Source organism: Lactuca sativa, chromosome 7, assembly GCF_002870075.4.
Source record: "Lactuca sativa cultivar Salinas chromosome 7, Lsat_Salinas_v11, whole genome shotgun sequence".
Classification (NCBI taxonomy): Eukaryota; Viridiplantae; Streptophyta; class Magnoliopsida; order Asterales; family Asteraceae; genus Lactuca; species Lactuca sativa.
The window spans coordinates 144,591,918-144,604,300 of record NC_056629.2 but is presented as its reverse complement, the minus strand read 5'-3'; the positions used below and the strand labels follow the sequence as shown (position 1 = coordinate 144,604,300).

Here is a 12,383-nt window from a genome sequence, read left to right as displayed (position 1 = left end):
GAAAAATATTACTCTGATTTTCAAACAAGCATAAACAAAATCGGTCTTTTCTGGCCGTGAAAATGGGGATGTCACAACGTACCCCTTCAGTACGCTAGGCGTACTACGCCTCACCTTGACTACCCACAAGGTGGTTGACTAAGTACGCGAGGCGTATGCTGCCTTACGCGGGGCGTACCCTCGCAAGACTTAATACCTACATAAGTGCTTAATGGATTAATCACTTAAGCTCAAACTTCATATTCATGACTCAAAAGCACTCTAGAACCATAAAGTCTTAAACTTTAAGACTTTGGTCATCCAAAAAGTCCTTAATACATGGTCTTAATCCATTAAGACCTTCTACAAAGAACAAGGAACCAAACTAGCTAAAGGGACTCCATTTTTATGACTTAGAACCCATCCTTATGTCTAGAAGGACAACCAAAACACGTCCAAAACAAAGCATTGACAATATTGGGAATTTGGAGACAAGAAGAACACCGTAAAGCTACCAAACAAGATCTAAAGAATACAAGCATAAAGATAGGAGCTTTTTACCCTCTGGAGCTTCCCAAGAAGACGATAATCCCAGATCTACAATCTTGCTTCCTTCATTGACTCCTTTAATGCACTATCTTCTCATTTTGGCACACAAATATCACACTATAAACTTAAAATGCTCACTTATGGGGTTAGGGTTCTCTTAAAACGGTTTAAGGACTTAGAGGCAGAAAGAGTGAGTCAAAATGACCCATAATGGTGCTTAAATACTCTACAAACCCCTTAAAATTAGGGTTTCACCCGAACACGCATATGCCTTGCGTACATATGTGTACGCCCAGCGTACTAGGGCGCACCCTAGTACGCTTAGTGTACCCACATGTACGCCCGACATACAACTGAAGCTCCTTAGAATTACCAATTTGCCACTAGGGCTTCTTAGGACTAATTCCAACCAATATCAAGGACCAAAATGACATATTTAAATACTAAGGGAAGGATTCGAAAATACCTGAAAACCTGGGATGTTATATATATATATATATATATATATATATATATATATATATATATATATATATATATATATATATATATATATTTGGTCCCTTGGACGGGACGAGACCGTTTTTTGGACCCTCGGGCCGATTTTCAGTTCTAGGATTTGAGCAAAACCGGTCTTGTTTATTTACCCGTCCAGTCCGGTCGGTTCCGGGTAAAACCGGTTTATTTAAAAAAAAATTATTTTGTGAAAATTTTAAACAAGTATATCTCATTCGTTTTAAGTCGGATTGTATGCAATTTTTTTCAACGTGTAATTTAGAGTTTGTAGTTGATTTTAGTATATATTTTTTTTGTTTTTAGTATTATATTCGACGAGTTACAATCTTTCAAAGATGAGATATCAAAATTGAAAATATTTCAATTTTTCAGCTAAAAATTTTAACTTTTGTATTATATCATTCTTTTTTAAGTTGGATTGACATACAATTTTTTTTTCAACATGTATTTAAAATTTTATAGAAGATTTTTTACTATAATTTATTCGTTTTTTGTGTTATATTCAATGAGTTACAATCATTTAAAAATGAGATATCAAAGTTGAAACATTTCAGCTTTTCAACAATAAATTTTAACTTTATATTTTGTAAATTTCTTTAAACAAGTATATTTCATTCGTTTTAAGTCGGGACTGACATATGGTTGTTTCCAACGTATAATTTAGAGTTTGTAGATGTTTTTAGACTACAATTTTGTTGTTTTGGTGTTATATTAATGAGTTATAATCCTTTAAAGATGAGATATTAAAGCTAAAATATTTTAACTTTTTAGCAAGAAATTTAAACTTTTGTATTCTGTAAAATTCTTTAAACAAACATATGTCATTTGTTTTAAGTCGTATTGACATACGGTTTTTTCCAACATTTAATATAGAGTTCGTAGATGGTTTTAGACTATAATTTTGTTGTTTTTGGTGTTATATTTAATGAGTTATAATCCTTTATAGATGAGATATCAAAACTGAAATATTTCAGTTTTTCAGCAAGAAATTTAAACTTTTGTATTCTGTGAAATTTCTTAAACAAGCATATTTCATTCGTTTTATATATATATATATATATATATATATATATATATATATATATATATTCAATATGTAATTTAAAGTTTGTAGATGATTTTAAACTATAATCTTGTTGTTTTTGGTGTTATATTTAATGAGTTACAATTCTTCAAACAAATGATATAAAATATAAATAATCAGAGTTTGACCAGTCCAAAAGGCACAAGAAACAGAAACATATTCATTTTTACGAGTTATACCGTATCAAATCCAAAAAAGTATTCATTTTAACAAGTTGTAATGTATCAAACCCAACAACATATTCGTTTTAACGAGTTGTATCAGATCAAAAATGTGTTTTAACAAGTTATACCGTATGCATAGAAAGTTGTAACAGTTCAAACGGGTCCAAGAACCGAAAAACCTGGACCTAGACCCGGTAAGTCTCATCTGGTCCGGTCCACGGTCCACAATGTTTTTCGAAACCGGCCCGGCCAAGAGTCGGGCTGGTCCAAACACACACACACACACACACACACACACACACACACACACATATATATATATATATATATATATATATATATATATATATATATATATATATATATTACGTGACAGTTAAAAATCATCATTCCACTACTATCTCACCACGAGAACCACTATTTTAGATCATGGTAAGTGATCACTATTAGATTTTGAACCGCGACAACTACATAATTACAGTATATTCTATCGCAATTCACATAATTATTAGTATATTCTATCGCAATTCACATAATTATTTTTTAATTCTTCACCCGACTAATGTTTTGCTTGTATTTAATCTCATTATCTAAAAAAATTGTTCTAGGCAAGTAAATTTGTTATGTCGTTCAACCATAAAGAAAAACATTTTAATTTTTTAAGTACATGAATGGTATTATGGTAACCTCTTTTTTGCTGACCAATAAATAAATCAATATTGTTCGAGAAACATCAACAAATATTGTTAAGAACTACAAAGCATCGCATGAAAAAATTTCTAAATGGGCCCAATAAATCACAATGGACAAATTCAAAGCAATAAACTCATCGTTAGTTTGCTTAGCCCTTCAACAAACATCACAACTTTTCCTTGAAGTAGATTCTTACTCAGACACTAAAAGCCTTTTGATTTTTTAAATTAAAGACAAATTTTAATTTTTTAGATCGAGAGTTTTGATAGCATTTTAACTTTTGTTTCTTAATCGTTGAGTAGCCTTTTAATTTTTTAAGAAAATGGATATTTGAATAAACAAGGAACATGTTTCGCAAATATCATAATATTTTCGCTAGGGGTGTGTATAAGGCGGTTTGGTTCGGGTTTTAATTAAAACCAAACCATATAACCATTATAAGTGGTTAATGTATTTTAGTAGTCATTGGATATTGGTTAATATTGGTTTCGGTTAACAGTTTTTTTTAATGATTATAGTTAATGATTAATATTGATTAATCATAATAATCGAAAATCAGATAAAAAAAATACTTTGCTATAAAATTTGAAAAACATAAAGTACATTGTTATAAAAAGTGAACGATTCAGTATTGATAACCTTATTAATATGATAAAAGATTATGTATTCCATCCAATTCCAAATAATTACCCTTTAAATTTTCAATTCCAAATATAATTACATATCATATATTTAATATTATATTATATTAAAAACATTTGTTAGTATTATTGGTTCGGTTTTGGAAGAAAACCATAACCGAACCATATGTATTTACTTAATCAAATATAGAAACCGTATCACATTTTTAGTAATGGTTTGGTTAATTTGGTTTTGAGTCGGTTTTCGGTTAATATGTTTACTCCTATTTTCAACAAGCTTTTTTTCCCCATTCTCAATCTATTTTACATGACCGTCTTCTTTTTCCCTATCATTACCATCTCCAACCTCTTAAAAATTTAGATCTTAAAAGTTCAAAATCTCTTAAAAATTTAGATCCTATTAAACTTTGACTTGAGGTAGTCTTAATGACCAAGAAGTTTCTACCATAAATCCAAAGATGTCAAAAGTATGGTCCTAGATAACACTTAAACCTTTAGTGAAATTGACAAAAAAAAACAATTATACAGTTAATTGAGACACAAATATTAATTCGTAAGCAAGTCCGAGAAAAAAAAACATTTTTGAAATGAAGATGCATGTTAAGGACAACACTCGATACTTTAGTAGCTACAATGTCTGCTTTCATGCATATAATAATCGTGTAGGACGCAGAGTAATAAATGTTAAATCAAGGTTGTCAAGAAAGTAGGATCGTTTTTCACTTTGCAAGATTATGATCGTAAGATCCTACGAAAAACATTTTAATACATAAAAAATACATTTTCACCGATATGTTAACAATTCAATTAACAATAAATTGTTTAAAACATAAAAAATACATATCTAATACATCACTTAGTGATAAACAATTCAAAATTGGTATTCTACACAGTTAGTCGATGAAACAATATCATAATTTGTTTTAGAAAAATAGTTACAATCCTACGATCGATTCTACAAATTTACGATCTGATCCTACGATCCTACCACAATCTTACCGAAAAAGATCATAGTAAGATCGGGATCGATTTACCCCATTAGGATCGTACGATCCTACGATCAGTATCGCAGTTTTGACAACCTTATGTTCAATCTTTGAAAACTTCCATTTTCTGGGTCATGCGATTCTAACCCTATACGTCAAATATCCAATACGCATTAGTCATCATTATGTATTATGGGTTACTTAACATTTTTATGAGATTTTGCCATTATTATGAGTCATATTTCTATTTCATCTTTCATAAGATATGGTCTTTAGTCGTTCCTCTTGGATGAAAATAGAGTAAACTTTATTGAAATCATTCTTTCTAACCGGTTCTATAAAGCCTCTTTAAAATGGATTGCATTGATTTCAATAAATATACACTATGCCTTAGTCCCAATATAGAATAAATCGACCATCGTTGTATATCTCGGGGTGATCAAATTTCCAAATGGATATGGTTTATTGAATTTTGGTCTTGTTCCAAGCTTAAAATCAGTACATCTTATTGCAATAAGCCACCATGAATAAAAGTTTACTTAAAAAAATGTCGAATTTCTAGGTTTTGGACGGGTTTGTCCAGAAACTGTTTTGAAACACGGTTGGCCCAATACTTATATAACCCGACCCGACCCGACCCATGATTATGTCTAGACTCTAGCGTCATTACCACGCTTTTTGCATCTCCGTATATAGTGGACAGACATCATCAATCTTCTCCTTCCTCCATTTCTCCCATTTTCGAACACGCTCGATTCTTCGTTAACCGCTCGTGCGAATCTACCATTGTCAAACAATCTAGGGTTACGGCACCAGTTTGTATTACTGTACTTCAATTTCGGATTCAATGTCTGCCTTTGGCATGGCTTCTGCTACCAATACCAATCCAAACAAGTCAACCGAGGTAAAGCGAAGCTTCCATAATTCACTTTCTTTATATGTTACTTTCATTATAATACAATAACTCAATGTGTCGTGGTATGTATTTGTTGGTGTATTGATCTGTATGTTCCTTCAATTAATGTTCGTCATAAAGTGTTTCTGGTTTAGATAAAAGTTTTACCGTTATTGTTTAGAATTTCTGTTGTAACTATCGGTTCTGTATAGGTTGTATCACCTCCGACGGATGCTGTATCAAGCCTTTGTTTCAGTCCCAAGGCGAATTACCTTGTTGCTACTTCATGGGACAATCAGGTTCGTGTGATGTTAATCAATCCGATTGTGTTTATGAATCATTGATTCGTTAATTTTCTTTTGCGCGATATTTCTATTACACGCATCACTTTAATGATTTGTTTCTGAATTTTGTTCTATCTTTGTCTCCTGTTTGCAATTGCAAACTAGATACATTCATGGATCATTTCAGTTCTAAGTGAATACAGTTATGATCTTTGTCGAACTATTACATGTGATCTGATTTCCATCATACTACGAAACAATTGCAGGTGAGATGTTGGGAGATAACAAAAAACGGAACTACTCTTGGCTCTGTAGCAAAGGCATCAATAGCACATGATCAACCGGTAACATCAAGCTATATGCAGTATCCTCACCCGGATAATGAACTAAAAACATTCATTCTACCTTCTGATAACTCTTCTAAACTTCTAATCTCACCCTTTCTTTCATACTTTTAGGTTTTATGTTCAGCTTGGAAGGATGATGGAACGACAGTCTTCTCTGGAGGCTGTGACAAACAAGTGAAGATGTGGCCATTACTCTCTGGTGGACAACCAGTAACTGTGGCTATGCATGATGCTCCTGTTAAAGAGGTTGCTTGGATTCCAGAAATGAACCTTTTGGTATCAGGAAGTTGGGACAAAACTCTAAGGTATGTAATTAACTCTAATTCTTTCCATCTTTGGAACATTAATTTGATTTCCATATCTGTTTCATTTATATTTGTTACCTTCTTGTAGATATTGGGACTTGAGGCAACCTAATCCAGTTCACACTCAACAACTTCCTGAGAGATGCTATGCACTTACAGTGAGACATCCATTAATGGTAGTTGGCACTGCAGATAGAAATCTTATAGTATTCAACTTGCAAAATCCTCAGGTATTACTCCACTTCACTCACATCAATAAGCAACAATAGTATTATCATAATTTCTTTAAAAGATTTCAAAAGGGTTTTGGTATTGACTGAATGTGAATCACAATAGGCTGAGTTTAAGAGAATTGCCTCCCCCTTAAAGTATCAAACTAGGTGTGTTGCTGCATTTCCTGATCAACAAGGCTTCTTGGTATGTTTCTAATTTCATAACAATCTTTGTCTTTAAAATGTATACTTCTTTTTTTTTTTTTTTTTTTTTTTTTTTTTTAATAATATGGTTTTGTAGGTTGGGTCAATTGAAGGGAGAGTTGGTGTGCATCATCTTGATGAACAACAACAAAGTAAAAACTTCACTTTTAAATGCCACAGAGAGGGGAATGATATATACTCTGTCAATTCTCTCAACTTTCATCCAGTAAGAATACTTTGTTATTATTATACTTTCTATAATTGGGAAGATTTTTAATGTTGTAATAAGATAAAAAATGAAATGATAAAGAAATTGACCCGATTTTTCAGGTTCATCAAACATTTGCAACTTCTGGATCTGATGGTGCTTTTAACTTCTGGGATAAAGACAGCAAACAGAGATTGAAGGTATTTGTATTCGACATGTGACAAAATGACATGTCACCTTTTTGAGAATTATTATTATTTATCTAAAATCTAATTATTATTTAACAGGCAATGTCAAGATGCAGTGCACCTATACCTTGCAGCAGTTTCAACAATGATGGCTCCATTTTTGCCTATGGGGTATATTTCTAGTTTAATTTTTTTATTCATGATGTTTGATTTAAATTTTAAATTATTAATGAATGAATGAATTACATTTGTAATGTTTAAGGTATGCTATGATTGGGGAAAAGGTGCTGAAAATCATAATCCAGCAACAGCCAAGACTTATATTTACTTGCACATGCCACAGGTCTGAAATCTGAATTTATTTACTTTTTATTTATTTGTGGAATGAAAAATAAAAATTTGTTTGTTAATGTTAATGTTAACAGGAGTCTGAGGTTAAAGGGAAACCTCGCATTGGAACAAGTGGAAGGAAGTGAATAGTGTTGTTTTCTATTTCTAGATTGTAAATGTACGGAGTTAAATCAGTTTGTGCAGTTTTGCATTGATTCTTAGACCCATGTAGTAGATAATGAGGTTTGTTTTCTAATATTTGTGGTCAATTGGTTGTTGGGAGTTTGTTTTCTTGTTCATTGATATTATGGGATATTTTGTGTATAGAGGTTTGTTTTGGTGAAATACTGCAAAGTAGCTGATAGCTGGAAAACTAACTGGTGGTAGCTGGTTGAAAATATAAAATAATATAAGAAACATATAGAAAAATGATTCAAATTCAGTTATCATGCTCCTTTACAAACAAAAAAACATCAACTAGTAACAAAACACATTTATTGTCAAAAAAAAAAAAACATAGAATTATCAACAACAAAATGTATTTATTTGTTCATCTGGTTTACTACATAAAAAGACCAAAACACATTGTTCTTCCAATACCATTCAAGGTCTCTGCTTCCCACCTTAAAACCCTTAATCTATAAACACATTCAAAACAACAAAGACCAAAACTCTAGACACAATTCACCCCAAAAGTCTGAAACAAAAAAATATGCACAAAAGACAATAAATAACCAAATAAAAAAAAAACCACCAATCATCTGGGGCCAGATAATTCATCAGGACGAAGGTTATAAGTTGAATCTGCAATAATCCAATCTGTATTTGTATTATGTGTCGCATTGAAGTCTTGTCTGAACATTTCTTCCTTTTGCCATTCTTCCCACCTTTCAGCTAACCCATCACCTTCCAACATTCTCACAACTTCTGACATTTTTGGTCTCTCTAATGGAGTCCCTTGTGTGCACAAAAGCGCTACTTGTATAAGCTGTTCCACTTCATCATCTATATAATTACCTTTCAAATCCGCATCCACCAGTGTCTCCAACTTCTTTTCCCTTAAAAGCCCTTTCACCTGTACAACGTTTTCAATGTCACAATTCTTGGTTCTTCATGTTTTCAACATTTTTTAATTGAAGTGTACAAAACTAATTTACCCAATCAAGCAACATGACATCATCATCATTAGCAAGTCTAGCAAGATCAAAAGCTCTTTGACCCGTGATAAGTTCTAGAAGCATAACACCATATCCAAAAACATCGGTTTTTTCCGAGGATTTTCCGGTTGATAAATACTCGGGGGCTATGTGTCCAATGGTCCCACGGACAGCTGTCGTGACATGTGTATCCTTATAATCCATAAGTTTAGCCAACCCAAAATCTCCAACAACTGCTTCAAACTCTTCATCCAACAAAATATTCGCAGCCTTTACATCTCGATGTATAATCTTCGGGTCACAATGATCATGCAAATACGCAAGTCCTCTCGCGGATCCCAATGCAATCCGCTTACGTATTGGCCAATCAAGTGGCTCTTGTGTATCCGGTCTCTCTACAATTAATCAATTTCGTTACTACAATAAACAAATTAACAAAAAAAAAAAAAAAATACCTCTTAAGCAAGATGCGACACTGCCATTGGCCATATACGGATAAACAAGCAAGCGTTCCGTGGGTGTCATGCAAAACCCCCTCAACCGGAGTAAATTCCGGTGAACCGCCATACTAATCATCTCCACCTCCGTCTGAAACTGCAACTCGCCGCCCTGAGTCCTCTCTTCTTTCAACCGTTTCACCGCCACCAACGTCCCATCCGCCAACCGCCCTTTGTAAACTTTACCAAATCCGCCCCGCCCGAGAATGTGGCGGTTGTTGAAATTATCGGTTGCCACTTGTAGTTCGCGAAGAGAAAACCGCTTCAATTGCCCTAAATGAACCTCCGGATCCTCTTCGGCTAAAAGTTTTTTTTAAAGAAATGTGATTTTAGGGCTTGAGTTGATGACATTGAAATCATTAAAAGTATGTTTGGTATTTGGTGATTTTACTAACCGGGTACGTCGAAGAAATGATCCTGTGGTTTGCGGCGGCGCCACCATGCAAGCGCGATCGCTGGACCGGCAAATAGAAGGGCGGCACCCGCGGCAACTCCTCCCGCGATTGCCCCAGTCGCACTGTTGCCGACTGAAATAAAACGGCGCCGTTATTAACAAAAAATGTGGTTCTGTGTAAGTAGGGACATACAGGACATGATATGACAGAACAGGTTGTACTATATCTGGCACTCTGATACAGGACAAACCAGGTTGTACTTAGTTTGACTAAGACTAAGAGTAATGTCAATACAGGACAAAACAGGTTGTACTGTGTCTGATTGAGATAGGACTAAACAGTATGTAATGTGTCGGACTGAGACTGATGTGAATGAGACAAAAATTACGGAATAATGAAAAGTACCGGAAGGAGATGGGGAATTTGGTGGGGCGGGAGCTTGAGGAGAAACTGCGGGAGCTTTCAACTGAGGATTATTTGCAAAACTAAAAGAAGAAAAGTTGATTGTTAAAAAAAAAAGGTGTCAAATTGTTCATCAATGGAGGAGGGAAATGAATTGTAATATACCTTATAGGTGTGAAAAGAGAAAAGGAACCATTGACTGGAACATCTCCTCTTAGATTGTTGTTCGAAAGATCACTAAGATACGTATAAATATAATAATTTACTTTAACAATCATAATCTATGTAAAAAAAAAAAAAAAAAAAAACAAAAACATGTTTTGATACTTACAGAACTTGTAGTGAAGTTATAGTAGTTAACGAAATTGGAATAGTTCCCGTTAACGTGTTGTTGTTGAGACGACTGACATTGCAAAAAAAATATGAAATCAAAATTATTAAAAGTATTATAATAGCAATATGTAATCTAACACTTGTAAATATCTTTACAAGTTTCATATTACATATTGTTATTATTGGTAAGAAAATGAAATTACATTTTTATTATATATATATATATATATATATATATATATATATATATATATATATATATATATATATATATATATATATATGAAAAAAAAATTTGAATTATGAGAATTCATACAGGAAACGAAGCTTTTGGAGTTTTCCCAATGTATCAGGAATGCCACCATCTAATCGGTTGAGATAAAGATCCAAACTTACTAAGTTTGTTAAGTTCCCAAGTTCAATAGGAATTCTTCCAGTAATATTATTACTGTAAAGTTCCCTGTTAAAATAAAAGGAAAAAAATAAATTAGGGTAAATTTGTAAAAAGAGTTAGGAATTAATAAGAAAAATTCGTTCTTACAAATACTGTAAATTAGTGAGTTCACCGAGTTGTGCAACGAGTTGACCAGACAAGTTTGCGTTTCCAAGATCACTGAGTATAATAAACACCAAAAACAACAATTTTTGTTTTTTTTTGTTTTTAGATGATAACAATAATATCGAATCGAATAATATTAATCTTAGCTTTAAGAAAAATAAACTTACACTCGCGTAACGCTATTTTCATTATTACACGTAACATGAAACCAAGTACATGGATTTACAAGAGTCGCATCCCAACTTTGAAGAACATTATTCGGATCACCTAATTGAGTCTTTAACGCATTCAATGCATCTCCTGTAATCCCAAAAACATCGAATTGATAAATCTTTTGAACAAGAAATATGTCAAAATCGGGAAGAATTTGGGATATTTAGGCTTTACATCAATTGCCTTTATTAGAACTATAGCTACTACAATTGGGGGAAATTTCAAATCAAAACAAAACCCAATTGAAATAATTACTAAATTTGATTAGGCGACAGTATTATCAATTCAGGTAAAGGCAACACGTTCATTGAACTCAAATCAGAAGTCAAGAAAATGAGCATTGAATGCTAAAAAAGGTGATTCAAGAACAATAAAGCAGGTACCTTCGGCATTCCCGTAGACTTTTGACAAGTTGTTGAACACCAAAATGAACCAGACAAGAACAGAAGCTGAAATCAAAGAAACTCGCCGATCCATTTCTTGAATACGGGTTCGGGTCGGTCAAGCTAAAAAACCTAGATTTCTCATCGATTACTCATTCAGATCAAGAAATTGGAAATACCCAGAACCCGAAACACCAAACCCTAGGTTTACAGACAGCTCAGACGAACAAAATCTGTGTATATCATCCACAAATCTAATCAACCACAAAAGATGAAAACCCACTTCAAGAAATCTTGTATATGATGAAATCTAAAGAAAAAATTCGTGGGTTTTGGTGTAATCAGAGAAAGAGAAAGAGAGAGAGAGATTGAAGAGAGAGGGTGAATGGAGTTGGGATGAGGGAAGTCGTCGTGTAATTAGTCAAAGGTTCTCTTTTTCTGTGTTTCTCTCTCTTAAAGACAACTGGTTGTAAAAGAAGAGAGAGAGAGAGAGAGAGAAGGAGGACATTAACATTAGTAAAGAGTGGGGGATTCAATTCATTCAACTTCTCTTTCTCTAAAATGATTTTTAAATGTCAAAAGACAAGATTATTTTATTGCTTTTACTTTTCTTTACTTTCCATATGTACTTAACGGAATACCCCAATCTGTTGAAAAAAAGTTTTGATCTTTAGAGAATTCATTAAAATGATAATTGATAATTCCACCATTTGATGTTTTGTGAAAGAAAAAGAAAAGGACACACTATGGGCAAACGATAACGGGGTCAAACGCACGCACGGGGTTGGACCCACAATGCTCGCCGCCTATTAGGAAAGATTGAAGAATTGTTTAGAGAGAGAGACCTCCAAGGAATTCA

At 33.1% G+C, this 12,383-nt stretch overlaps 2 protein-coding genes across 2 annotated transcripts; one reads left to right on the top strand and one right to left on the bottom strand.

The window, feature by feature from the left end:
* Positions 1-5,297: 5,297 nt before the first annotated feature.
* On the top strand, positions 5,298-7,909 carry LOC111908222 (protein RAE1). Its single transcript, XM_023904059.3, has 11 exons — positions 5,298-5,516; positions 5,720-5,806; positions 6,058-6,135; positions 6,250-6,443; positions 6,532-6,673; positions 6,780-6,860; positions 6,957-7,085; positions 7,190-7,267; positions 7,355-7,426; positions 7,518-7,598; positions 7,681-7,909. Exons 1-11 carry the CDS (start codon positions 5,460-5,462, stop codon positions 7,729-7,731), a joined length of 1,050 nt encoding a protein of 349 aa, XP_023759827.1. The 5' UTR covers positions 5,298-5,459; the 3' UTR covers positions 7,732-7,909.
* Positions 7,910-8,107: 198 nt separating this feature from the next.
* LOC111908221 (BRASSINOSTEROID INSENSITIVE 1-associated receptor kinase 1) lies at positions 8,108-12,062 on the bottom strand. The gene is made up of 11 exons (XM_023904058.1): positions 11,525-12,062; positions 11,096-11,228; positions 10,911-10,982; positions 10,686-10,829; positions 10,368-10,439; positions 10,202-10,273; positions 10,040-10,119; positions 9,635-9,766; positions 9,198-9,539; positions 8,743-9,137; positions 8,108-8,660 (listed from the first exon to the last, which is right to left on the bottom strand). The coding sequence occupies exons 1-11, from the start codon at positions 11,616-11,618 to the stop codon at positions 8,343-8,345; spliced, it is 1,854 nt and encodes a 617-aa protein (XP_023759826.1). The 5' UTR covers positions 11,619-12,062; the 3' UTR covers positions 8,108-8,342.
* Positions 12,063-12,383: the final 321 nt, after the last annotated feature.